General features: G+C 37.8%; 2 protein-coding genes across 2 annotated transcripts in view; both read left to right on the top strand.

Moving 5' to 3' along the window:
• The window catches only part of LOC112202255 (pentatricopeptide repeat-containing protein At4g11690), an 80,711-nt gene that overhangs the window by 39,493 nt on the left and 13,696 nt on the right, over window positions 1-27,522 (top strand). The window lies entirely within an intron of this gene.
• Window positions 1,188-11,140, top strand: LOC112163955. Its single transcript, XM_024300210.2, has 12 exons — window positions 1,188-1,436; window positions 1,986-2,111; window positions 2,594-2,665; window positions 7,279-7,683; window positions 7,822-8,034; window positions 8,135-8,227; window positions 8,308-8,421; window positions 8,508-9,236; window positions 9,676-9,945; window positions 10,074-10,360; window positions 10,757-10,930; window positions 11,029-11,140. Exons 4-12 carry the CDS (start codon window positions 7,282-7,284, stop codon window positions 11,138-11,140), a joined length of 2,394 nt encoding a protein of 797 aa, XP_024155978.2. The 5' UTR covers window positions 1,188-1,436; window positions 1,986-2,111; window positions 2,594-2,665; window positions 7,279-7,281.

Genomic DNA, 27,522 nt, shown 5'->3' with positions numbered 1-27,522 from the left:
TCATTTAACAATCATCAAAATCATAAAATTGGAGCCATCAAAATGAAGCCAAATATTTCATGGCATCAATATCATCCAAAATACAATCTATCAGTTCCATAATTCTAGACCTAACACTGACATTATGATTGAGAGAACTAAAAAACACTATCTTATCTTGATCATACCTAACGCACTAAGACAAAAACCTGCAAGGTAGAGAGCAGTCATTTCACCTTAACCACATTGCTCTTTCTTAACTAAAGAGTTATATAACAAGTCTTAACAGTTCTTACCAATGTTTGAGCCTAGTCTTCATCACTTCAAAGTACCATGCATGACTTTCTCAATAGAGAGATATGCATAGTACACTATGCCAAAAAATGCATCACACTACACTTTTTAGACAACGAAAAAAAAATTTCCGTTGTGTGATCATTGAAACTGCATCACACAACAGGTTTAATGAGATTGGCGTTGTATAAGGGGGTTGTTCATAAATTTTTTTGGGTCCAAGATTATTGTACAACAGTTTTAAGGATTTGTCTGTTGTCTGAATGAAAAAAAAATTCCCGCTCACCTTGCTCAAATTTGGGTCGAAATTTTGACTCACCTTGCACAACAGTATTGTTGTATATGTTGTATGAGAGTAAGTTGCAAAATAACATACAACGCATTTTTTTGTTTCCGTTGTGCAAGTTAGGAAGAAAATCACATGTACCCCAAAATGTGAGTGAGTATCGCAAAAAGACCAATATTTGAGTGAAATGCTGTTACACGATAGTAAGCTCCTACAACGGAATGACTTATTTTTGTTGTGTGAATGTGCGATGGTAATCCTTGGAGGGAAAAATGAGTTTGTGATTTGTCTGGGCGGGAGATTTGCTAATCATGGATCTCTATGCTGAAGTTTCATTGTATATTATTAGACAACCAAAATGAATTTCTGTGTTGTCTGAATTGGTTATACAAATAAAAAACTAAACTTAAACGCATGTCTAGCTACCACACTGACAAGAATTAATAGCTAGGGCATTCATATTGTCTCCCATCTTCGACAAAACAGCGAAACTTAAATGTACTTGGCCGTTTTCAACACTGGTGTAGCTAGTCTTCGACAAAAACCTGAAAACTCATATCTCAAAGCAAAACCCCGCCGTGTTCTTCTCTTTACGGATCGAACCCATCTTCATCTCCAAACCCATCTTCTTCCCATAACCCATCTTCTTAGAACACCATCTTCTGAAAACACGGGATTAGGGTTTTCAATTTGGGGATTTGGAGGAGGAGGAAAAGGAGGGAGGGGGGAGTTAAATCTGGATGAAGAAGATGAGGAGGAAGACGAAGACTCAACAATAACAAGAACAAGAACAAGAACAACGAGCTGGGTTACTTGGAACAGTAGCGGAAGAAGATCATCGTCGATATCCTCTGCCCGAGGTGGTCTGTTTGTCAAGGTAAAGTTTGGAATTGGGAAAAAATAATTGAGCTGCATGTGTTTGAATTCTATTTTTGTTCCGTTTAGGAATTTGGGGTGAGTGCGACTTCCTTAATTGGTACTGCATGTGCAATCGTTCATATTCTTCTCTTTGGTTGTTCTAACTTTACCTTGTTAGATGATTGTCAAGTCCTCCGATTTCTGTCAGGTGTTAAAGAGATGGGTATATTTTCAAATGTAAATGTTAGTTGTCCAAAAGTGGGTGCCATCTTTGTTTGGTGAAAGACCATTCTTTTTAGTCTGTTAATTCTTGGTAGATTATACTTATTTGATCGTTTTGTTAATTGGTTTGTGGACTTTGTGGTTAGTAGTTGTTTATTGAATTGTTGGTGAAATTTTTCTTTATTATGTTTTGTATGAACAACCTGATTGTAATTTAGATATTCTTGTTGTCTGTAGGTACTTAGTAAATCTTCTTGAGTAGAAACCTATGTATGTGTGTGCATTGAATGAAACAAGTTTACATTTTTTTGTTGTTCTGAAGTTGGTTTTGGTTTTCGAATTGCAGGGAGGAATCGAAGTTCTAAGAACAACAAATCTGGGTCGAAATTTGCTTCTGATTCTAAATGTGGATGTTGAAAGAAAATGGAATGTCAATGCTGTAGGATACCATTCCCATTTTGTTAAACTTCAGGTGTGTTTTTTTGGCTCAAGGATTATTCATATTATGAGCTCAAATTGCAGTTCGTTTTGTAATGTATACTACACTGTTTGAGAGCAAAAGAACTGAACTTTTTTAGAGGTAGACTTATGAGAGTGAAACTAGTTTTCCTGTTTTTTTTTTTAACATATAGTAATGAAGTTAAAAGTATAAATAAACCGCCTTATGTTCTGTTGTTGTAATCAAGATACCTAATTGAAGTACATAGTAATGTGAACTGGTCAATGAGGGTGGCTTATATGTTGAGTTTTTTTCCCACTTTTGACAATGTGAATAACTTTGATAAGGCATTGAGTTTTGGTGAAGTATTGATGTAGGGATTTCAGTTCTCTATTAATTTAGTCTGGATATGCTTTTGGTTTATACAAAACAAGAGTATTTAATTTTGAAGGTCCGCCTTAAATTCTCGGCTCCATGTTTTGGTTTTGCTTTTAACCACTGCTTTTGTTGTATAGGGTTTTATCCATTAGAGTTGGGAGATTGAAGCTAGCTAGAGTTAAGCAAGAGTATTGCTGGGAGCTTAACTGGTAAGGTTTTCTGTAAAATGATTCTTTGTATTCTTTATATGATTCATAAAAAATGGTTGTGAATTATTGATCTATGTTGTTTGTTTATTGAAATAGGCTGCTTTATCTCTGTGTGGGCAGTAAGCTTTTGTAGAAAACAATAAAATATTACATCAAACTAAGTGTGGAGCATGTTTATTAGTTGGGAAAATGTTGTCCAAACATTTTGGTATGGTTTGACTTGGTGTCTTATGGTTATGCATTGATCTGCATTTACCATGATGCATTGATCTGCATCTATGTTGTTTGTTTATTGAAATAGGCTGTTTTATCTCTGTGTGGGCAGTAAGCTTTTGTAGAAAACAATAAAATATTACATCAAACTAAGTGTGGAGCATGTTTATTAGTTGGGAAAATGTTGTCCAAACATTTTGGTATGGTTTGACTTGGTGTCTTATGGTTATGCATTGATCTGCATTTACCATGATTAATTAATGCATTTTGAATGTATAAGACAGGTAGGCTACTAGAAGTTTATTAAAAGAGATGCATTTCGTAATATCCATATATTTATGCTAATTGTTGTTTATATCATGTATTGACTGAACTAATTTGATGTTGAGTACCTATATATTTCTGAGCACTGTTAAGGTACTTTTTGAATGAATTTTTGGTCGAACAATTTTGTTTTTTACTTCTCTGACATGTAAATTGGTTTATATAGATGCTTTGCTTAGTCACTTGATATCGGAGTATATATATATGCAAATTGCTGTCTTTTTTAAATGGTTTGGTAAATGTAGGCCTGGTTTGTGTTATAAATTAGTTTCGTGTAATGTAGATGGATAGGTCATGGATGCATGCTGATAGGAGGTCTTATGAATATAAGCTAGGAGTGAAGGAGTTTTGTCAGTTTGCTGTTGATAATGCTAGAGACCCTAATCGCATTTGTTGTCCTTGCACAAAATGTGGAAATGTGAAAGACTTTTCTGCACAAGTGATAAAGGATCACTTGTTTATGAATGGGATAGACGTAGGTTATGATAAATGGACAGAACATGGGGAGGTTGTGGTAGAGTCAGAATCAGATAGTGATATTGATAGCGCAGAGACAGAGGGTGTTGAATCTGAATCTGTGGAGGGTAATGCAGGGGCAGATTATGAAGTACAATTAGATAGTGATGTGGAGTTGGAAGGCAATGAGAATGATGAGCTTTCAACTGAGTGTAATGAATTCAGGCAGTTTGTAGAAGATGCCAACAAACCCTTATACCCGGGTTGCAATAGGCACACAAAGATGAATGTGTTGGTTAGGCTTTACAACTTGAAAGCGAAGCATGGTATGAGTGATGCAGCATACTCTGACTGGTTGATTGCCTTTGCTGAATTTCTGCCCATAGGAAACGAGATACCTGCCTCTGTGTACGAGGCAAAGAAGACTTTGAGTGCATTGGGAATGAATTACACCAAAATACACGCTTGCCCGAATGACTGTATTCTATATAGAAAACAGTATGCTGATGAAATGTGTTGTCCTACATGTGGTATTTCTAGGTGGGAAGTCTGCAAAAACAAAAAGAAAGGGAGGGAGTACCTGCAAAAGTGTTGTGGTACTTTCCACCGATTCCTAGGTTCAAAAGAATGTTTCAATCAATTGAAACATCGAAGAGTTTAACTTGGCATGCCACCAATAGAAACAAGGATGGCTTAATTCGGCATCCTGCAGATTCTACGTCTTGGAAGTTGGTAGATGATAAATGGCCAGATTTTGGTAGTGAGCCAAGAAACCTACGGCTTGCATTGTCATCAGATGGGTTCAATCCCCATAGTTCCTTAAGTAGCAAGTATAGTTGTTGGCCCGTTATTTTGGTAACCTATAATCTGCCTCCATGGTTGGTAATGAAGAGGAAACACATGATGCTGACCTTATTGATATCAGGCCCTAAACAACCGGGAAACGACATTGATGTTTACCTTGAACCGTTAATAGATGACTTGAAGCTGTTATGGGAAGGGGTGAATGGAGTTTACGATGCCATTAAGAATGAAAATTTTACCCTTAGGGCTTTACTGTTCTGGACAATCAATGATTTTCCAGCTTATGGTAACCTTTCAGGAAGTATAGTGAAAGGCTATAATGCATGTCCTATTTGCCTTGATAAAACAGAACCTACAAGGCTAGTTCATGGAGGAAAGATGGCCTACACCATTCATCGGCGGTTTTTAGGAAGACACCATCCTTATCGAAAGCTAAGGGCTGCTTTCAATAACCAGCCAGAACATGCAACAGCTCCAGTGCCATTGAGTGGAGAAGAATTGTTGAGGAGGTTGGAGGAGGAAGTTCCACAGTGGCCGTTTGGAAAAAAAAAACCTCCTCCTACTTATAGGGGTGCTGAGGATGAAACCAGGCCATGTTGGAAGAAGAAGTCGATATTCTTTGAGCTTGAATATTGGAAGTATCTCCCTGTTAGGCACTGCCTTGATGTCATGCACATTGAAAAAAATGTGTGTGATAGTCTAATAGGGACGTTGTTGAACATTCCCGGAAAAACCAAGGACGGACTGAAAACTCGTTTGGATTTGGCGGAAATGGGTATAAGGCAACAGCTGCACCCAAATCTAGATGGTCCGAAAAAGAAGCGCTTGCCATTGGCAAGCTGGAACCTAACAGTAGATGAGAAAAAATGTATGTGTGGATCATTTCATGGCATGAAGGTTCCTGAAAACTATTGTTCAAACATTTCGAGCCTTGTTTCAATGGATGATTTGAGGCTGACCGGACTTAAGTCCCATGATTGTCATGCCTTAATGCAACAGCTACTCCCAATTGCTATCCGAGGGGTGTTGGAAAAACCGGTCAGAGTTGCAGTAATCAGGCTTTGCCTTTTTTTTAATGAAATTTGCAGCAAGACTATAGATGCTTCAAGGCTTCCAAAAATACAAAGTAATCTGGTCGAAACTTTGTGTGAGCTTGAGAAGTATTTTCCGCCATCTTTCTTCGACATAATGGTTCATTTAACAGTCCACTTGGTTAGAGAAGTTGAACTATGTGGACCGATTTGTTTTCGATGGATGTACCCTTTCGAAAGGTATATGAAGGTGTGCAAAGGGTATGTTAGAAATAAAAGGCATCCGGAAGGGTGCATTGCTGAGTGTTATATAGCTGAAGAGGCGATTGAGTTCTTAGCTGAACTTCTCCTTGATGACAAGACTGTTGGCATCCCAAAAGAAAAATACATAGTTGACAAGCCTACCTCCGGTGCAACTGTTGAGTCAGTTTATGGCAAAGAATTTCAGCAAGCTCATCTATGCGTGCTTCAAAACACTGATGAATTTAGAAGCTACTTTTTGTAAGTCAATCATTAAATTCTGTTTTTTACAGTTTTGTTTATTTTGTTGTTCTAATGCTTATACACTTAACACTTTACAAATATTCTTGTAGGGAACACATGGAGCATTTGAAGAGGGAGTTTCCCAAGTACAAAAAGAATAAAAAATGGCTGCTGGACAAACAAAACAAGACTTTTGGCCAGTGGGTGAAGGAGAGGGTAAGTATTCTCCATTTCTTGTATATAATTGTAGCTAGAAATGTTTTGGATGATTTGAGCACAGAAATGTTGACTGCTATATTTTATTTTGTAGGTTGAATCACAGCTTGCAGAACCAGGTTGTGACATCCCAGAGATTGTGAGGTGGCTAGCAGATGAACCAAGCAATGAAGTCCCGAAGTTTAGTGGTTACCAAATAGGGGGGGTGCAATATAACACTAAGTTTCGCGATGATCTTCGGTCGACACAAAGCAGTGGGGTTTATTTGGTTGCCAAAACACCTCAAGTAGCTACTGCTAGGGACAAAAACCTTATTACTGAAGACATGAGCTTCTATGGGGTGATTGTTGAAATATGGGAACTTGACTATGGTCAGTTTAGGGTTCCTATTTTTAAGTGTGATTGGGTAGAGAATCAAAAGGGTGTTAGAGTAGATGATCTTGGGTTCACTTTGGTTAATCTGAATAGGAAAGGTTATCTAAACGATAGTTTTGTTTTAGGAAAAAGTGTGGAGCAAATATTTTATGTTGAAGACCCTGTAGATCGTAGGTGGCATGTTGTGGTAAGAGTCCCAAAAAGAGACTACCATGAATCTGTTGAGTATGATGATGTTGGGGACACCATTCTTTCTCACCCCCCCATCGCAACTACGATGCCTACTATTCAGTCACTTGATAACTATCCGGATGAGGAGCCAATGGGTTATAGGCGTGCAGGGGATGAGGATATAGTAGTTGAGGGAGAGTAGTTCACATAGTAATATTCATGTAATTTATAATTGACATGTGTAAAGGATATTTGGCTAACTAAATGTGTGGTCAACGTTGGTTATTTTCTGTTAAGTTTAATGTACCAAGTTAAAGTTTATGTTATTTTAATTACTCTTACTTTCTGCTTCAATTTGTGTTAAGTGTTTGTTATTTTAATTACTCTTATTTTCTGCACTAATTATGTGTAGTAATATGTGTTAAAGTGTGTTATTTTAAACACTTGCAGATTTATGTACTACTATGTGTTAAGTGTTTGTTTTGGAAATGACTATGATTTTTCTGTTTTGCTGTACTAATGGGGCTAACATTTGTGTAGATAATGGCGGGATCACCATCTGCTAGTGTATCGAAGAAGACAAAGTCGAAGGAAAAACGTGCGAAGCATAAGAAGACCAAGTCTTTGAAGTCACCAACAACATCTTCATTTTCTGATGGATCTCACTCAAATAAGGGAAAGTCCAAAAAGAAAGAAGTTGAACCAACCGGGGGCCTAAAGTTGCTGAAGCGGCATGCGGTGACTATGTCACGCATTACAAGCCGCAAGAATCGTATTCAGAAGAAGGTTGTTTTATTTAACCGAAAAGGGACCCCTTGTGGGAAGGTGGCTAAGCAAATGCAAAGCTACATTGGTGTATTGGCAAGAAGGAAAGTACCGATAATAAGGGAAAACTGGAAAGCGGCAACTGATGAAGAGAAGAACAAAATCTGGCAACGTGTTCAGGTATGCAAATCAGTCTCAGTTTTATTAAGAATTAAAGGTGCAGTTAGTTAGTTTGGTATAATAGTGTTCATTATATTGTTTCAATTTTTCGCTATTTTCTTAACCTTGAACTGATATTTAGCAACGAAACACGCACAGGTTCCATTTTTGATTGGTCCTGAAGCTAAAAAATTGGTCTTGGAATCTGCTGCAACGAAGTGGAGGCAATTCAAGTCTCTACTTACTTCCAAGTACATTATCCCCTATTTGGATGACCATGAAGCCTTGCGATATCCTCCGGATGATTATCCTTTCATCCTTGCTGACCATTGGACAGAATTTGTGAAAATGCGGACGAAGGCCTCATTCTTGGTATAAATGCACTTCTATTAAAATCATTTACTTGTACAAATATCAAATGCAGTTATGTATATATAGACTTCTCATTTAACTAAGTATCCTTATTTTGCAGGAAAAGCGTCGTGAGCAACAAGAGAGGCGCAGCTTGAATAAGTATCCTCATAGAATGTCCCGTAAGGGATATGCAGGGTTGGAGGATGAGTTGGTTAGTGAAACTGTTTTCTACCTTACTAGTATGGAGTTTACACCATGTGTAATGCATGCATTAACTATTTCACTTTGTAGGCTACCGGAATGAGTGACGAAGAAGTTGATAGGGCCACTTTGTGGATAAAAGGACGGCAAACAAAGGATGGCAGTTTCAAGGATGAGGAGTCAAAAAGGACTGCTGAAAAGATAGTAAGTCCAATATAGAAAGCCTATGACTAGGTGTATAAGGTTTCTGAACATGATATGTAATGATATTTCCTACTCTAAACTTTCAGGCAAACTTGAAGAGAAAGGTTGCTAGTGGAGAACTAAATGCTGAAGGGACAAATGATGTCTTGACATTGGCTTTGGGGACTCCAGAGCATGGGGGAAGAGTGCGTGGAATAGGAGGTTTTGTCACTCCCTCTACTTACTTCCACCTCCCTAAACGTAGAAAGGAGAGCATAGAAGCTACTGTCAGAGTTAGTGTGCAGAAAATATTGTTAGAGGAGAGAGAGAAGATAGTAGAGGAGGCAAGGGAGAGGATAATTGAGGAAGCGAAAGAAAAAATACTTGCAGATGAGCGGGCTATGTGGGAGGCCAAGTTTGCTGCACTTGAAGCAAAGGTAAATGGAAAAGAAGGTGCAACTATTCAGCCACATGCATCTGGCCAAGGAAGTTGCTCAAGGACAGTAGATGAGATTGCTCAAGAATCGGATAAAGCTCCGTTGGAAGAAGTAGCAAACATTGTGGATGGAACTAAAATTCGGAGCATTTTTGAAGCAATGGAAAACAACACCCTCATACATAAAAGGAAACGGACAAAGATCGCTAAGGAAGGTAGGTTGGATAAACGTCCTTGCTCCAACAGAGGTAATGAGTTTCCCAAGTTGGTTGAGAAAGCAGTTGTCAATCGTGAGGATGTCACTGAGGCTGTTGAAGAAAATGTCAATCTGACCAAGGAGCCGGAGAATGAGGAGGGGGTAGAATACGTGGATTTGACGATGTGTCCACCCACATCAAAGGTAATTTGGTCTTACTTAACGCCAATAATGAACTGGAAAAGATCAAAGTTTAATTATCAAAACTAAACCAGTCGGTCATTTCATGATTTTTCAAAAAAACTGTACTTGTTTTACTCTCAGTTTTTGGTAGCTTAAAGGCGAATCTTCAATGATCATTTTGAACTTGGTTTGGAGAAAAACAGAGTTGAAGTGAGTCCATTATGCTATTTTTAAGTTACTGCACAGTTAAAGAATTTCATTGCGAATAGCATGAAACTCTGGAAAATAGTATCTTTGAATGTCTACTTGAAATCTGGAAAGTTTTGCTGCAAATCGAAGAAACAATAGTTGGTGGTGAATAACTATTATTCATGTTTCCAATTTTTTGAAACTGTCTCAAGCTTGCAAGTTATTGTTACTTTCCAGCTATAAATCTTGTTTTTTTTTGTCTACATTTTAGTCAAAGGTAGCTGAGGTTGAATGCAAGTTGGCAATAGGTTCTGTTGAACATATTGTTGCTTGTGCCACTGTTATGGAGTGCGAGGATCCTTCCCAACTTGTTCATGGCACTCCACTAGGGAATGGCAATGTGCGCGTTTCTATCTATGCCGCGCTTGAGGAGAAAGCAAAAGTGCCATTTCCTGTGAAAGATGAAATTGAAACAGTGAAGCAGGCTATGGGGAGTTGGATAGCATGGCCTAAACACCTAGTCATAAAATCACATCTCAAGGTAAAAACTCAGTCTAATTCAATCTATAGATACTTCGGTAACATTCAATTGTTTATAGAAATTCACATAACTTTAGATTTGTAGCATATATTTATGATATATACCTCACATTTATTTTCTTATTGTAGAAACCTCCCAAGGATAGTGCTGAAAAGAAGAAGAAAAGGAAAGAGATAGGGGAAGAAGACTCGGAGATTGAATTTGGCTTGGCTAAATTGGCACCATCATTACCAGCTTCATTAAAGATGTTATGTTTGTGGGGTGAAGATGCATTCAAAGATGGGAATACAATCAGCTTCTACATGGAGCCTGAAGTGTTTGGATTTTCTCGCAAGACTTATATATTGGGAAAAGATGTTCGGCGATTGGCAAGCATGAGGGAATTAACTGGAACATGCATTGTAGTGTACCAGAGGTAGGAAATATGCAGTACTGTTATTATATATATATATATATATATATTTTTTTTTTTTTCTTTCTCCCCAATGCCTTGATAAGAAATGCAGTTGCTGAAACTTACTGACTTGGTGTAAATGTTTGTTGCCTTGATAATCGGAGCAGTTGCTGAAACTTACTGACTTGGTGTAAATGTTTGTTAACTTGATAAGAAATGCAGTTCCTGAAACTTACTTTGTGTAAATGTTTGTTGCCTTGATAAGAAATGCATCTTGCTGAAACTTACTGACTTGGTGTAAATGTTTGTTGCCTTGATAAGAAATGCAGTTGCTGAAACTTACTATGTGTAAATGTTTGTTGCCTTGATAAGAAATGCAGTTGCTGAAACTTGCATTGTGTAAATGTTTGTTATCAGGTACCTCTATGATCAATTGAAGGCTTATAAAATGCTTGACATGGTTGCATTTGTTGACCCTTCACTTGTTGGTGCTGTGGGGTGTGGGAATGGAACTGTCAGGGCCCAACACATCAAAGAAAGGCTTGCAACTGCTAAACCAGGACAGATGTTCATGTTGCCATTTAACTCGGGGTAAGTTCACGAAGGTTTGCAAACTTTCATAATTAAGTAACTTGTGTCAGAAACAAAAATTTAGTGTTAAGGATATATGACATTTTGCATGCATGTAGTGATCATTGGACTTTAACACTTGTTGATCCGGACAAACAAACCGCCTATTTTATGGACCCGCTAAAAAGACGCTTACCCACAGGAGATTGGATGTCTATCGTGGAAACGTGAGTCACTGGTTTATATATTGATCACACATGCCTCAATTTTATAAAATCTGTTGAATACAGTACTTGTTGTTTCCTTTCCTATATGGCAGAAGTATTGATTATATTGTTGTTTTGGTGTAGTGCTATGCGTATGTATAATGCTGAAAAGAAAAGGCAAGGCCGCAGTTCAGTCCAATGGAAAAATTTGGCTGTAAGATTCACTACTTCTGATTTTCAGAAAACAATATTTCATTTTGTCCGATTTCACTTCTTGAGTCATTTGATTGTGTTTAGGGCATTCCTCCCCAACCTAGCAACAAGGAGTGTGGATACTTTATCATGCGATACATGAGAGATATCATTGAGGATAAAGACATGTCATTGTTTCCTATGAAGGTATCGACATATATATAGCTATAAATATAGTAACTAGACTCAATTTTTCAGAACTTTGTTGTTATGTCCATGCCTTATTCACCAATAAGTTTGGTTACTAATTCTTTTGATATAATAAACTGATTTCAGTGGGAGAGGAGAGGCAGCAGCCAATACACCCAAGCAGATATTGATCAAGTGCGAAATGAGTGGGGAAAATTTGTTGTCAACACATACGTGCATGAGCCTTGAAGTAGTGCACTTGTTGCTGGTACAATTTTGATAAGGAAAGCATCTTTTTTGTGCTTCTCTGCTGGTACATTATTGTCACGCACCATGTGGCATGTTTTGGAACAATACATATATGTGTATCAGCTTTTTGATGTCCCAAGTAGATGGGCATGCACTAGAATGCTTTTCTTGTTTAAAATGTTGGCTTTCTTATTTGGAAATGCACCTCTTTTGCTTTTGAAGTTTAAAGTATTGGTTAGATTACTCATTTGATGGTTTTCAATATTCGTGTTTGATGGAGTACTGTCCATTTGGTAAATAGCCGAAATGAATGCACAATCTAATTCAGGTGATCACACAACAGAATATATATAATGTCGACTGCTCGTTGTCTGAATGGCCGAAAATGGGGCAGAAATTGATTGCCATGATTCATATCACACATCGGTTCTTAACAAATCAGTGTATTATAATTTCTACTCACACAACAGAAGCAACTAAAGTCAGTTGTCCTAAACATTAATCATACAACAGAAGCAATTAACTCTGTTGTCCAAAAACTAAATCACACAACAGTTGCAATTGAACTCTGTTGTCCAAAAACTAAATCAGACAACAGTGGCAATTGAATTCCGTTGTCCCAAATGTTGATCATACAACAGATATAGTCCAAGCACTGAAGTTTGAGGATCAATCAGACAACAGAAAAAATAAAAGTATGTTGTCTGATATGCATAACATACAACAGTTTGAAACCAAGCACTGTTGTCTGAAGGCAGCGCTTCAACTGCTGCGCAGCTGCGCATGGCATCTGCCGAGCCATCTGTCGATCCATCACACAACAGTTATAACACATACCCGTTGCCTGTTTGTTTATCAGACAACTGTGTTCCACCGTTGTCTGAATTTTCAACAGACAACGGCTCGCTCTACAACGGTGGCACTCCAAATCAGACAACAGTTTCTGTCTGTCGTCTGATGCAGTTTTTGGCATAGTGGTAGAAATCCACAGCAAGCTACTCTAGAATAGCACCTAGCTATTGCAAAGTTATTGTCCACCAAGCTGCTCTAGAATGACACCCACAACATATAATGCCCACCTAACATTAAAACCATGCAAGTAAAATTAAACATTAATTAATGATACAAACAAATTAAACCAAGAAGCTTGACTCCTCTGATCAGATAAACTCACATCTAAGACAATACAATTATTGGGAGATAAACTTTCCAAAGAAGTTGTCAACAAGCATAATGACCTGGTTAATGCTGCTTCTCTAATCAAATGCTCAGTATCAATGAAGAAATCTGTACACCAAAAGCTAAACAAATAAATATAGAGTCCATAATTGGGAGGAATCATACTTTGCTGGTATTGTTCTAATAATTACCTCTACATTCTGATTGTGTTTACCTGCAAAATATGCAGCAGAGAAACCAATGCAATTTCATCAGTATCTAAGAAAGATCCAAACCTAGCCTGCTAGTTATTTTGCAACTTGGAACACTTTCTTCTATTACGAACTCATAGGGCTTATTTTGAAGAATCACAACGAAGAATAACCAGTGTAGATACACATCAAAATAGATCACGAACATTTTATAAAGTTTAGTAGATTGGATTACTACAAAGATAACTTCTTTTTGAAACCGAGCAAACTATATCATACTTTCCAGTTTGAATGAAAGGAACTAAATAATGGACTGAAAATGTAGGAATAACCATTCTAATCCATTTAGAAAAAGAAAAAAAAGGGAATTCCCTCCTAGATGCTCTTTTTGTGTTCCTCGAATAAGAGGAATATAACATTCATTTTAACAGGAATCTTTCTATTCCTTCAATTCAATTTTAAACATCCAACTAAAAGAAAGAAACAATGTAATCGTTTCTTTAGTATGACATTCCCTCTCCACTAATCTTCTTTTTCATTTCATTTTCTTCCAAACTCCCAAAAAGACTGAAATATAGATCCTAAAGTTGACTACAGTAAACACTGTACATCACAAATTTTCAGACTCAATTACAAATATGCACGAGTTGATTAAATATTTCAATGACTACTAGGAGGCAAAATATATGAGCTCACCAAGCATCAAGCCTCACTATCTGATACTATGGGAAACTCCAGGCCCCGAAGTGCAGGTATGTTGTCTAAATCCTCCTTTGACAACAATGGGAAGAACCACAGTGCTTTCTTTGTGCCAAAACCTTTAAGAGAGGAAAAATAGTGTAAAGTGAGTCTTCTCAAATGTCTGATGCGAGAAGGCTTGCAAAACTGTCATTTAATTGAAGTTCAAGAGACATTCAAATAGAGATAGAGAAACAGACAGTGAGAGTCCTATATATATAACCTGCTCAAAGTTTTTCTTCCTACCTAAATCATACTTCCATCTGGTCGCTTTTCTCTTCTCATGAACCTGAAACATTGTTATCAAATAGTTATGTAATAATAGAATCAACTTTACAATAATCAATTGCTGCCTCGGCACCAATGACATGCAGCATTTGTTTCTGCACTCTTTGTAGACTAAGGTTTCCCGGACATTTGGTTGTTATTTGGGACAACTATAAATCTTGTTTTGCCTAATAGCATTGCATGTAAACAACAATTCGTCAATTAGAATAAAAGAGAGAGAAGCAGCTAACAATCATGCTAAGATTAACTAATTGTATAAAGTAATTTGGGTCTCAAATGGTAAATGCAAAGTGCAAGTATTCATAAATTTCAAACTTGATAAACAGAAGTAGCACTTGAATTTATTACCTCTACGGCTCTACTGAAGTGGTATTGCTTGACAAAAGGGATATGTGCATAATGACAAAACAAAGAAGACTCAATGAGAAGGCCAAATTAAGCATCGCAACATGATATACAATCTATAAGAGCGAAATAAACAATGAAAGTAGAACCAACACTACTAGAAAAACAGGTCCTTTCATACGGATCGTGTTGTCACAGAGGTTCACACAGACAATTATCCGTGTATAAAGTGTTATAGTACACACGGAAATCCGTGTGTATATATTTTTCACACAGACTATTGTGGCTATATAAGGTTCAAACTGAGACCCAATATTTTTCAATCCAATTTACACACGGAGTCCGTGTGAAATAAATTACAATTAAGAGAATCCTGTAAATTTGTCAGAAGGTAAATTAAAAATTGGGGAATTTGATTCTACACCCAAATTCACACACCCTTTTAGAATAAAATCATCCATAAGAGTGTTTTAATATACACTCAAACCTATTAATTAGGTTTATTCAAAATAAAAAAAACATATTAAATATGATAAATATTAAAACCCAATGTTGTTAAGAATTACTAAAGCTGCCACCATCAAATTCCCCATTCACCTTTTAAATAGGAAAATTATCTAGCAAATATTATGGAGTTTGATTGACATTATTGTTGGTATTACCTTCACTTTAGGTTTTAATCAGTACTTAATTTTAGGTATTTACATTAATCTCATTATTATGATATAATGATGAATTTTTGGTATGTTTCTGCCTATATATAAAAGCTAGTCAATTCATTCGTCATTTTTTTTCTTCTTTGGGTGGAGACCTTTCACAAAGTTGCATATGATTTCAAAGGATGATTTCAAACGACCTATTCATGAAGTTTATTTCATCATTTTCAAATAGGTACATATATCGTATTCGTAATTCAAATTACCTATGCATAAGATTTATTTAGTATAATATCTTTGTTAATCTCTTGATTTTGTGTAAAGCTTGAATTAGATGGATTTTTAGTAATTAGAAATTTCAATTTATGAATCTGGTACAAAACTCGGTTACATTCCTTCAAAATAGAATCGTTATTTCTAATTACCTGATACTTAGATTGCTTTAATATGTAATACCTATGATTTAGATGTTTGTTTTTGTAGTTTTAAATTATTTGTGTGACTCTATATCATAGGTTGTGTTTAAGTAAAAGGAGATTTGAGAGAGAATTTAGAGAGAATTGTGTATCATATTATTGAGAATAGGAGCCCTATATATAGGGATTACAAGTACATATTCTAATGTTACAAGGAATACTAATCTGAATAGGATTAGGAATTCTAGAATCTTCTCTCCTATTACTACTCCTAATTTGATTAGGCACACTAATAGCTGATTTCCTTCAACACTCCCCCTTGTGCCATTCAAACTTGGTGGTGACGCTTCATCCGTTGCCTCGTTAAAAACCTTATTCGAGTGAAAAACCCTGTGGGACAAAAACACGCTCGAGGAGGAGAAAAAAGTACAACACGTCCTCTACTCTTCGAGATCAAATATGTAGACATCATAACTCCCCATGATGTCGATATCTCTCCCTGATTGCTACAATCATGGGAGTTCGGATAACTGTCTCAATCCGATGCTCTTTACATGTTTCTCAAAGGTGGATTTAGGTAACGACTTAGTGAATAAGTCCGCTACATTATCCTCTGATCGGATTTGATTCACTTCAATCTTTAGAAGTGATTGTTGTTGCTGATTATAGAAGAACTTAGGCGATATATGCTTGGTGTTGTCGCCCTTGATGAAACCTAACTTCATTTGCTCAATACAAGCTGCATTATCCTCATAAATGCATGTAGGTTCATCCGTGGTAGACTTTAAACCACAACTTCCTTGAATATGTCTAATTACAGACCTTAGCCATATGCATTCACACACAGCTTCATGTAGAGCAATAATCTCTGCATGATTTGAGGAAGTAGCAACAAGGGTCTGTTTTGTAGACCTCCAAGATATCGCAGTGCTTCCCATGGTAAAGACATAACCCGTTTGGGAGCGACCTTTATGAGGGTCAGAGATGTACCCTGCATCAGAAAAACCCATTAAAACATCATTGTCATTTTGATGGAGGGGGATAGGGTGAGGCCGGCCACCCTTGGTGGTGGTGGCGGCGTTGGAGGCAATATGGTCGGCCACTTTATCATGGTGGACGGTGGCTTTATGCCTAGTGGGGTCCGATCCCATTCTTCAGTCATTTCTCTTCTCTCTGTAGGGATAAAATAGGCCCATATCAATCGTACCTCTTAGGTATCAAAAGATTGTCTTTACACTAATCCAATGGCGGCGTGTTGGTGCAGAGCTATGTCTAGCTAACAAGTTCACTGCGAATGAGATATCCGGTCTTGTGCATTGAGCTAAGTATAATAATGCGCCTATTGCACTTAAATAGGGCACTTCGGCCTCTAATGGTTCTTCGTCCTCATCCTTTGGACGAAAAGGATCTTTTCCGGGCTCAAGACTACGACCAATCATGGAAGTACTCACAGGCTTTGCTTTATCTTCATTAAAGCTCCTTAGGATTTTTTGAGTGTATGCAGATTGATGGATCAAAATTCCATCACTACGGTGCTCGAGTTCTAAACCGAGACAAAACCGTGTCTTCCCAAGATCTTTCATCTCAAATTCGGATTTCAAGTTTTTAGCAGTTTCCTTTAACTCATCTAGAGTTCCAATTAGGTTCATGTCATCGACATAAACTGCTATGATTGCAAATCCGGAACTTGTTCTTTTAATGAACACGCATGGACATATTTCATTATTAATATATCCCTTCCCAATCAAGTAGTCACTTAGACGGTTATACCACATCCGTCCGGATTGTTTTAATCCATATAGTAAGCGTTTTAATCTTATTGAAAACGCGCTCTGTGGTTTAGAGCCACTTGATTTGGGTAATTGAAGTCCATCTGGAACCTTCATATATATATATATATATATATATATATATATATATATATATATATATATATATGAATCTAGATCCCCATAGAGATATCTTGTAACCACATCCATAAGATGCATGTCAAGTTTTTCGGAAACTACCAAACTAACAAGGTAGTGGAACGTTATAACGTCCATTACGGGAGAATATGTCTTCTCGTAGTCGATTCCAGGGCGTTGTGAGAAACCTTGCGCCACGAGGCGGGTTTTATATCTAACCACCTCATTTTTCTCATTACGCTTTCTAACAAAGACCCATTTATGGCCAACAGGTTTTACATCTGGGGTGTCTGCGTTATAGGCCCAAAAACCTATCTCTTTGTTAGTGAATCCAATTCAGCCAGGATCGCATCTTTCCATTTAGGCCAATCCGCTCTTCGTTGACATTCTTCAACAGAGCGAGGTTCGATATCATCATATTCTATGATTCCTTTTGCAACATGATATGCAAATGCATCATCAATTGCCATAGAATTTCTATCCATCATCTCATGTACAATAGTGTAATTCATGGAGATCTCTCTTAAATTGGTTCTGTCATTGGAGCGTCCCCCAATGATGTCTCTTGGACATAACCATAATCCGGAATATTCTCATGAGATGGATTATTTACATCGATGATTAATGGATTATTTTGTGCCAAACTCGCTTTCTTTCTTGGGCGAGAATCCATCGAACTTATAGGCCTCCCGCGCTTCCTGGCAGGAGCCGTAGGCCTAGCCACAACGTCACCAAGGGTGGGGACATTAGCGCCATACTCATGTACACTTGAGGTGGCGTCATGTCCTCTAATTTTAGGGACATCAATCCTTGCAGGCACGTTTGCAGCAGGTATATGTGATCTCGTCATTTTAGCGATATCAGAGAACGCATCAGGCATCGATTTCGGACTGTGCGGTTCGGGGATCAAGATGAGACAGAGTGGGGACAGACCACGATAATTCCTATCGTTCCTGTTGAACATTGATGTTCTTATCTCCCCCTAACGACGGGAAGAATGTCTCATCGAAGTGACAATCCGCAAATCTAGCGGTAAAGAGATCGCCTATCAAGGGTTCTAAATAGTGGACAATCGTTGCAGAATCATATCCAACGTAAATGCCTAATTGTCGTTGAGGACCCATTTTGGTGCGCTGTGGCGGCGCAATAGGCACATAAACTGCACACCCAAATATGCGTAAGTGTGAGACATTAGGCTCATACCCAGTCACCATCTGGGACGCAGAAAAGGGTTGAGTGGTAGTGGGTCTTAGACAAATAAGCACAGCTGCATGCAATATTGCATAGCCCCAAGCAGAAATAGGGAGATTGGTGCGCATTACCAATGCCCTAGCAACCATTTGTAGTCGTTTAATGGCGGCTTCTGCGAGACCATTTTGGGTGTGAACATGAGGAACTGGATGTTCAACTTCAATCCCAATGGACATACAATAATCATCAAAAGTTTTTGATGTAAACTCCCTAGCATTGTCTAACCGTATAGACTTAATAGGATGATCATGGTGGTGAGCCCTTAGCTTAATAATCTGGGCTAGGAGTTTAGCAAATGCAGCGTTCCTAGTGGACAATAGCATGACATGTGACCAGCGTGTTGATGCATCAACCAACACCAAAAAATATCTAAATGGTCCGCATGGTGGTTGAATAGGTCTACAAATATCACCTTGGATTCATTGTAAGAATGGTATATTTTCTTTAGTGTCCTTTGCATAGGATGGTCTCGATCCTAATTTTGCTAAAGAGCAGGCTTTGCAGAACGAATGATGGGCTTTAGAAACAACCAATGAGGATTTTGGTTGAGCCACAAAGTCACAATTGACTTTAGAAGTAGAGATTGGAGTCAAAGCCACCCTTAGGCCGCAGGGGGATGGCGGCGCCGGCCTGTGGTGCAGGTGCTCCTCCTTGATCCGAAATTCGAGTTTTACTACTTTTCGTTCTGAAAAAAGGATGTCCGTGTGAAGTCTTTAATATATGGATCATCATATCATGACCTGGGTGTCCCAAACGGTCATGCCAAAGCCTATATGTGTCAGAATCCCATAAATCATCTCTAATGACGTGATTGGATTCAATTATTCGAATAGTGGTTGCATACAACCCACTAGATCGACACATAAGTTTCTCTAATACTCGTTTATGTCTGTAGTCATTAGAGGTGATGCAAAGGAACTCTTGTCCATTCTCACAATGTGTTTCCACATGAAAACCATTGGCTCTTATATATTTGAAGTAATAAAGTTCGAAAAATATGTCTACGACATGAGATAAAATAAATTGATACTTTATTAATAATAGCCAATGATTACATCAAAGTTTCGAGACCAAAATCTAATCCAACATAAAAATCAAATTTAGACAAATCGTAGTCACTCTATCTGTTTGGTAACTCCAATCAAATATGACCAGGGAAGTATAGAGAGATGTCGGTGGAGCGAGGCTCTCTTAAGTACCACTAATCTCAATTACTTTCCTAGACATCATATTTCATTGGATGCGCCACATAAGAAAGAGTTAATACAAAATGTCATTTATTGACTAAAGCATATTTGCCATTACATAATTCTTGGAAATAATAAAGACTATTCTAAATAAAAATCTGTGGCATGATGTCTTCATCGCCAGATTTAAAGTCTTTGTGAACTCGATGTCTGGATCACCATGATGCGACTACCTTCGTAGGTACATTGCAAATTCAGGTCCATTGATCAGACGTTCCATATCAGAAATAGACACCATAAAGAGGATTCTCCCTTGATTGAGGTGCGTTGGCGTAATGTGCATAGTCCCCAGGACTGGTGGCGTTAGAAAGTGGTGCCCATGGCCAACGTTGGCTCCATGGTTCCCAACCCTACGTCCCTCAAAATCACGCCTCCTACAGTCGTGTGATTGTCGCCTTGAGCAATTACCTTCTTGAGCATTTCGATGGTATGGATCATGACGTCGATGGTGACTTTCTCTAACCATAGGACGATGCTCTTAATGGCTATCTTGAAGCCTATCAATTTCTCTTTTCACAAGCTCGTTGCCATGTCTTTCAGCAGTGGCCATAGCTTCAATAAGTTGTTGAAAACTTGTGATCCGTCTAGCAAATACATGAGTCCGAAATAAATTAAAGGACCTCATAGCATGGACGGGGAAGGTATTGAGGGTTTTCTCAATCAATTGGTCTTCTGTGATTGTTTTTCCACAGAGACGCATCGTTGTTTTGATGCGGTGGGCTTCCGAATAAAATTGCATGACAGTGTCAAATTCAGAGAAGCGAAGATCATTCCATTATGCTTCTAAATTTGGAAGGATGGAGTCACGAACATTGCCATATCGTTCGCGAAGAGCTTGCCAAAGCTTTATGGCGCTATCCTCATTTATGAACTCAAACTGTAGGTCACTATCCATGTGACGTTTCATGAAGGCAAGTGCCTTGGAATTATCTTTCTCAGTTTGAGGGTCTGGAGCTGTTTCTATAGGACAAATCTCTTGGATTGTATGCAATAAATCTTGGGCAGTAAGATGGGTCTCAATGTCAATGGCCCAGTCTAAATAACCTTTGCCTGCATAATCTAATGAACACAATCGAGTTTGTTCGTGTTTGACATCCTGAAAGATGAAGCAAAAACAAGTTAGTTTCGGAGTCAATGCTTCCATGAAAACTAATATAAATAGGATTTCCGAGCTATGCTACCAAGAAATCGATTTCCAAGAATAATTGGATTAGGTGTTTAACCTCTATATTCTGAGCCATTCCAAGAATAATGGCTCGGAATGTAGGTCGAATATAGAGGACTAGGTGGGCTCGGTGGTGATGGTAGCCGAGGACTTTGGTTGCTACCGAGTATTGCAGGAGGGTAGGTCGAAGGTTGTTGCAGAAAGTTGCAGAAAACTGGGAGTTTTGGTGGCTGTTGGATGACCGGAAGTGCTGCAGGGGCAGCGGTGGTGTGCGGTGGTCCGAAGAGGCTGCAGGAGCAGCGGAGATGCAGAAGGGAGGGAGGCTGGGCCGAGAGGGCTGCAGGGGCAGCAGGATGGCGACACGGGGCTGCAAGCTTCGGCTAGCACGGGCTAGGAGACTGCGGCAGATTTTTGGTGAAAAAGGTTTTTGGGTTTTGGTTTTCTGTTTTGTGGCTAGAGTCATGCTGATAACGTGTTTAAGTAAAAGGAGATTCGAGAGAGAATTTAGAGAGAATTGTGTATCATATTATTGAGAATAGAAGCCCTATATATAGGGATTACAAGTACATATTCTAATGTTACAAGGAATACTAATCCGAATAGGATTAGGAATTCTAGAATCTTCTCTCCTATTACTACTCCTAGTTTGATTAGGCACACTAATAGCTGATTTCCTTCAACAGGTTGTTTATTCCATAACCTATAGTATTGACAATTAATATACCTATAATTTAGATAATATATTTTGGATATATATATGTAAATCCTAATAGAGTTTTACCTTTGAATGTAAATCCTAATAGAGTTTTACCTTTGAAATAGATCTATGAAGGTAATTTGCAATTGTATAAGGAATCACAACATGCAGGGCACTAGAAGTTGGGAGATTTTTGAAGACTACATTGCAAAGTGCTAGTCGAGATGATGGATGAAGTGTTATAATGTTCTTTAGATTAGGTTCAAAAATGTAAAGTTTATATTTCAATTGTAAAAACAAATTTAAAATTGTTTATTTCAATACTGGATAAACATCATTTACAGTTGTACTCATTGTCCCTATTTCAATAAATTTTTAGGTTTATTCCTTCAAAAAGAATGTGTATTTAAATTACCTTCATATTAGAAATAAATTTCTTAATATTGTAGAGTTCGTAGAGTTCATTTTCAATTGTAAACCAATGAATGATAATAATGAGTTTGCTAAATTATAGTGCAAAAACTCTTGCACATTCAAAATTATTCAATGTGCCAAAATTAAGGGATAATTATATATTAAACAAACTCTACAGTTACACATAACTATTATGTGGTCCTCGACCACCCCATAGAATCAGGCATCTATGTGTAGAAAAATGTAGGGGCGGAAAAAAAAAAAATCTTAAAGCAATCAATGTACATCAAGTACATTTTACATGCATGGGCTAATTACATTAACTCGACTATTTTAGAAATTTAATGAATATGGAATGATTGTATAACTACACCTATTAGAACGGATTAGAAAATAACATACCTTAATGAGAGGATGTTTACTCATGTCGAGAGATAATAGGAATATAACATAATCTGATGTTACACAAACATATTTATTAAAAAATTGCAAATATATAGATCTCGGAAAGAAATAAATATAGGATAATTAAGGCAATTAATCGTTTTAAGTATGAGAAAAATCAAGGATTAAATTGATTGTATTAAATTCTAAATATTTAAATTCAAAAAATAGTCAACAGCTATATTTGAGGAATATTTTATTTATTCAATCAGAAGGGCAAAAAAGTCAAACTAAAAAAAGTGAAAAATCTTAATTATAGATTTAAAACCTATAAGGAAGGTTCAATTATGTGAATTGGGTGTAGATTAAAAGAAAATATAGGGATGAGTTTTTCTTAATAGGAGCTTTGTTTTTTGGGTTTTTATTTAGTTTCTCTCTTAAAAATTCACACTGTTTTCCGTGTGAAATATCGCTTCACACGGATATCTGTGTAAAAATATGAATAATAAGATTCCAACACCAACTTTTAGTTATGTCAAATAAGTGTAGTTTTAATTTACCACTACAACAAAATCAGTCTTTTACGGCGCACATTTGACGTGCGCCGTAAAAGACTGTCATTTATAGCGCATATTTAATGTGTGTCATGAAAATGTCTTTATTCGGGTCATTCACGGCGTGCATCTTATGTGTGCCGTAAATTTAGTAAGCTCTTAACGGCGTGCACAATATGTGTGTCGTAAATGAGTTATCTTATTGGTATTTTACGACTTACTTTTCAAGTATGTCGTAAATGAGTTATAAAAGTTTTTTTTTTTCTTTTCTTTTTTGGGATCAAAGTATATTAAACAAAAAAAAAAGGGAAAATCGTCCAAACAGTGTCTGAACTTTTCCAGACTATTAATTTTCATACATATACTTTAAAAAACCTCATAATAGTACCTGAAGTTTTGGCCCCGACCCAATTTTCGTACCTAGCAACAGTAAAATTGTTAACGGAGTTAACTTTTGAAGGATATTTCGTCATTTTACTATTCATCATCTCCATCCTCTTCTTCTCCTCCACTGAAACCATCACCAGCACCTCTCTTGCTCTAGAACTTCAACAACTTAGAGGACCATTCTCCTCTACAAAAACGAATGCAAGGAATAATGCCACCACTCCCTCCCACAAGGTTCTCGTTCCCTCTAACCTCTCTCCTCCACCTCCATCCCCACCACCACAACCATGTCCTTCTCTACCTCCTCTCCTTCCCCTTCTTCACTCTCCACCCCCAAACAACCTGACCCGCAACTCGACCAAAACCCCTCGCAGGTCCTCACGTACCACAACGACACCAAGCACCACTTCACTCGCTACGGTAGAGGCCCTCGCAGACTCGACTGGGCCAACCAGCCCAACCCATTCTGCCGCTACCTCTCCGCCCCTCTCCTCTACCCAGCACCACCAAACGATCACCCTTCCCCTCTCTACTCCCTCTTCACCTCTCTCCCTCCTCCAGAACCCATCTCCAAATCCACCATTTCCTAACTCCTTTAAGACTCTCTAGCTCTCTCCACTTGGAAAACCACCGGCTTCTCCACCTGGTCTCTCAGAGTCAATCCCAGCAACGGTAATCTACACCCCACCGAGGCTTATATAATCTCCCCGCCGATCCCTTCCCTCTCCGATTCGGCTTCGTGGCCCATCCATTAAAGTCGAGCGCTGTGCGCTAGGTTTAATATCACCAAAATAGTTTTCCGGCAGAGCATATTGGGTGACGATGATGGTGATCGATGGGCAGATCCGGTAGGACTCGGGTCTAAGCAGGCTTGTTTCTAGGCTTGCATATTTGACCGATTTTTTTTTTTGGACTCTTTGTTGTCTCGCAGTAGGTGTCTGGCAAGAACTAGATGGGTTACTATGATTGCAGTGGTGCATCAAAGATTGGTGATTTGGAAGGGACTGTTGATCTCTTTCGAGTTTGAAGACTTCAAGGAGCTACATGGTGAATTGCTTCTGATTTCATGAAAATGATTCCACCACGCAGTGGTTGCAATCACAATCCTCCTTCGAATCCAATTAACATTCAAATCCAATACAATTAATTCAATCAAAACTTGGAAACTAATCGTCAGATTCATGAATCCAATCCCTCCAATCTCGTTTGAAATTAAACTCAGAAATTAAACCACTAAGAGAGGTGCTGGTGATGGTTTCGATGGAGGAGAAGAAGAGGATGGAGATGATGAATAGTAAAATAACGAAAATATCCTTCAAAAGTTAACTCCATTAACGATTTTACTGTTGCTAGGTACGGAAATTGGGTCGGGGCCAAAACTTCAGGTACCATTATGAGGTTTTTTAAAGTATAGGTACGAAAATTAATAGTCTGGAAAAGTTCAAACACTGTTTGGACGATTTTCCCAAAAAGAAAAGGAAGACGCCGACTATGAAATCAGATCCTTCATTCTTACGAGATCTATAATTGATTTCATCTCAGAGTCCATAGACTCCGACTAGCCGACTCTGTGTGGTTCACCGTTCACTCCCTCACCGCCTCTCTCTTTTTCCGGCGACCTCTGTTCTCTCCGAAACCTCTCTCCGTCCATGAATGATCAGCGTTCGATTCAAGCATTTTCTTCCTCAATTGAGCATCGTCGGATCTTGTATCTCACTCGCAGCGATTCGTGCATAGCTTGACCTCCATGACGTCGATTTCAAGTGGTCAGTACCTTTCTTCTTGCTCCCCTTAGGTTAACTGTGCCAGGTTTCTGATTTCAGATTGTGATTTTATTTTGCTTTGCAAGGTATGATGGATTCTTCTTATAGATGCTCGTGACTAGTGTGCATCCTTTATTAGGGTTTCGATTTCAATATCTAGAATTCATTTTTGCTTCATCTCATTGCTTCAATTCTAAATTTATGTTGTTCTAAATCTCTTATTAACACTAGACTAATGCATTTTGCAGGTTTCCGTGAGTACTTGAAACGTAGTAAGTTTTACTGGCACCACTTTTAGTACTCCGTTCTGTTTTTCTGAATTACTTAACATAGTCTGATGTTGAAGTACATGTGGTTTTGAGATCAGCAATCAATAAATAGATTTTGAAGTTCTAGGTTAGGGTTAAGTTTTTATACCTTGCTGTATTCTTATGGCAGGATGTGTATGATGTGTACATTTATCACTATTTGGCGGAAACCTGATTTCCTAGAGTTCATAATCAAGGAGAAAGTTAGATTTTTTGGGCTCTATTTTTCATGGTATACCTTACTCTAAAGGAAACAGTAACAGGAAACTTAGAATTCTGGTAAGTATAATAAGAGTCTAGGTGCACGCCACAAATCCATGTATATAGCAATGACCGTTTGAGGATCGCCCACAAATCCAATGTTTGTGAAAAAGAAGAAAACAAATATTCATCTTTGTGTTTTATGGTGATTTGGTTTTTTAATTAGTAAGTGTGTATTTTCTGTTTTGATCATGGCAGGGATTGAAGTTGAGTTGTTCTTTAAAGGAACCGCCTTTGAAGGTTATGATTTCCGTGCACCGGCTTCTGGGAAAGGAACTCAGTGTGAATTGATTGTCAAGAAGGTAACCATTTTCATAGGGATTGAAATTGGAGACTAAGGAACTGAGTAGTTTACATTTTCATTGCTAGGATTGATATATGCATCATTTATAACTTACTAGCTTCCTCTTGGTTCTTCAGTTTGGATTGGTGCACATATCAACAGGGGACCTTCTAAGAGCTGAAGTGTCATCTGGGACTGAAATTGGAAACAAAGCCAAAGAGTTCATGAATTCTGGCAAGTAGGTTCCTGATGAAATCGTCATAGCTGTATGTATTCTATTCGTTCACATGAGTTAGAAATATTGCATTTTTCATGACTCCGTTATCTAATTGGTAACATAATCACGTGCAGGGATTGCTAACTATGTTCATATATGTTTGTGCTGTAACTCTTGATCCTCAAACATTGGATTGTTTTATCCCTTGGTAAAACAATGGAGTTGTAACTTCTAAGTATAATAAGAGTCAAAATGAACAGGCAGTAATTCACCATAACAATTTATGCTATAATATCTTATATTCTTCTCCACCCCTGCATTCAGCTGTAATTACTAGCATACACTACACCAATTTTTCAATCAGACGACAGTTTTTCACTGTCGTCTGATTATACACTTTGCTGTTGTCTATCTCAATGCCGTCTGATACATGGATCAGACAATATCAAAACACTGTCGTCTGATAAAGTTTACTACAACAGCGACTACTATGCTGTCTGTTGTCTGAACACCAAGAAAAACAACAGCGGCTTATATACTTACTGTTGTCTGAATGTTGTGCCACACAACAGGGGCTTATATGCTTGCTGTTGTCTGAAGGCTATGCCAGACAACAGGGGCTTATATGCTTGCTGTTGTCTGAAGGCTATGCCAGACAACAGGGGCTTATATGCTTGCTGTTGTCTGAAGGCTTAATCAGACAATATGTACTTGCAAATCCCATTGTCCATCCATTACTGATACTATAGATTTCTCCAAAAAACTGTTGTTTGTTGTTTTACCGGACAATGACTTTCTCATTCTTTTAGTCCTTATCGTATTATAGTTAGACGACTCATACAACAGTTTTTGTTAGGCATTTTGTGATGATCAATTATTGGACAATAGTTTTTAGCTGGATTGAACGGTATGATAGACATTCAAAATGACATCACATCCAAAACACATTCATTTATGTTAAAATCCAATACATTCATCCATATATCCAACAAAGTCATTATATCAACTGAACTAGTTTTCTAACAAAATTTAGTAAAATGTTGAAACCAACCAAGTCTTGAAGAACACACTTTATGATGACAATGAAGATGCTAGCAGAAGTTGCATCAACAACAACCTTTACTTT

This window comes from Rosa chinensis, chromosome 5 (genome assembly GCF_002994745.2).
Source record: "Rosa chinensis cultivar Old Blush chromosome 5, RchiOBHm-V2, whole genome shotgun sequence".
Lineage (NCBI taxonomy): Eukaryota > Viridiplantae > Streptophyta > Magnoliopsida > Rosales > Rosaceae > Rosa > Rosa chinensis.
Note: the sequence above shows the minus strand (reverse complement) of the source record. Positions and strands in the feature narration are given on the sequence as shown.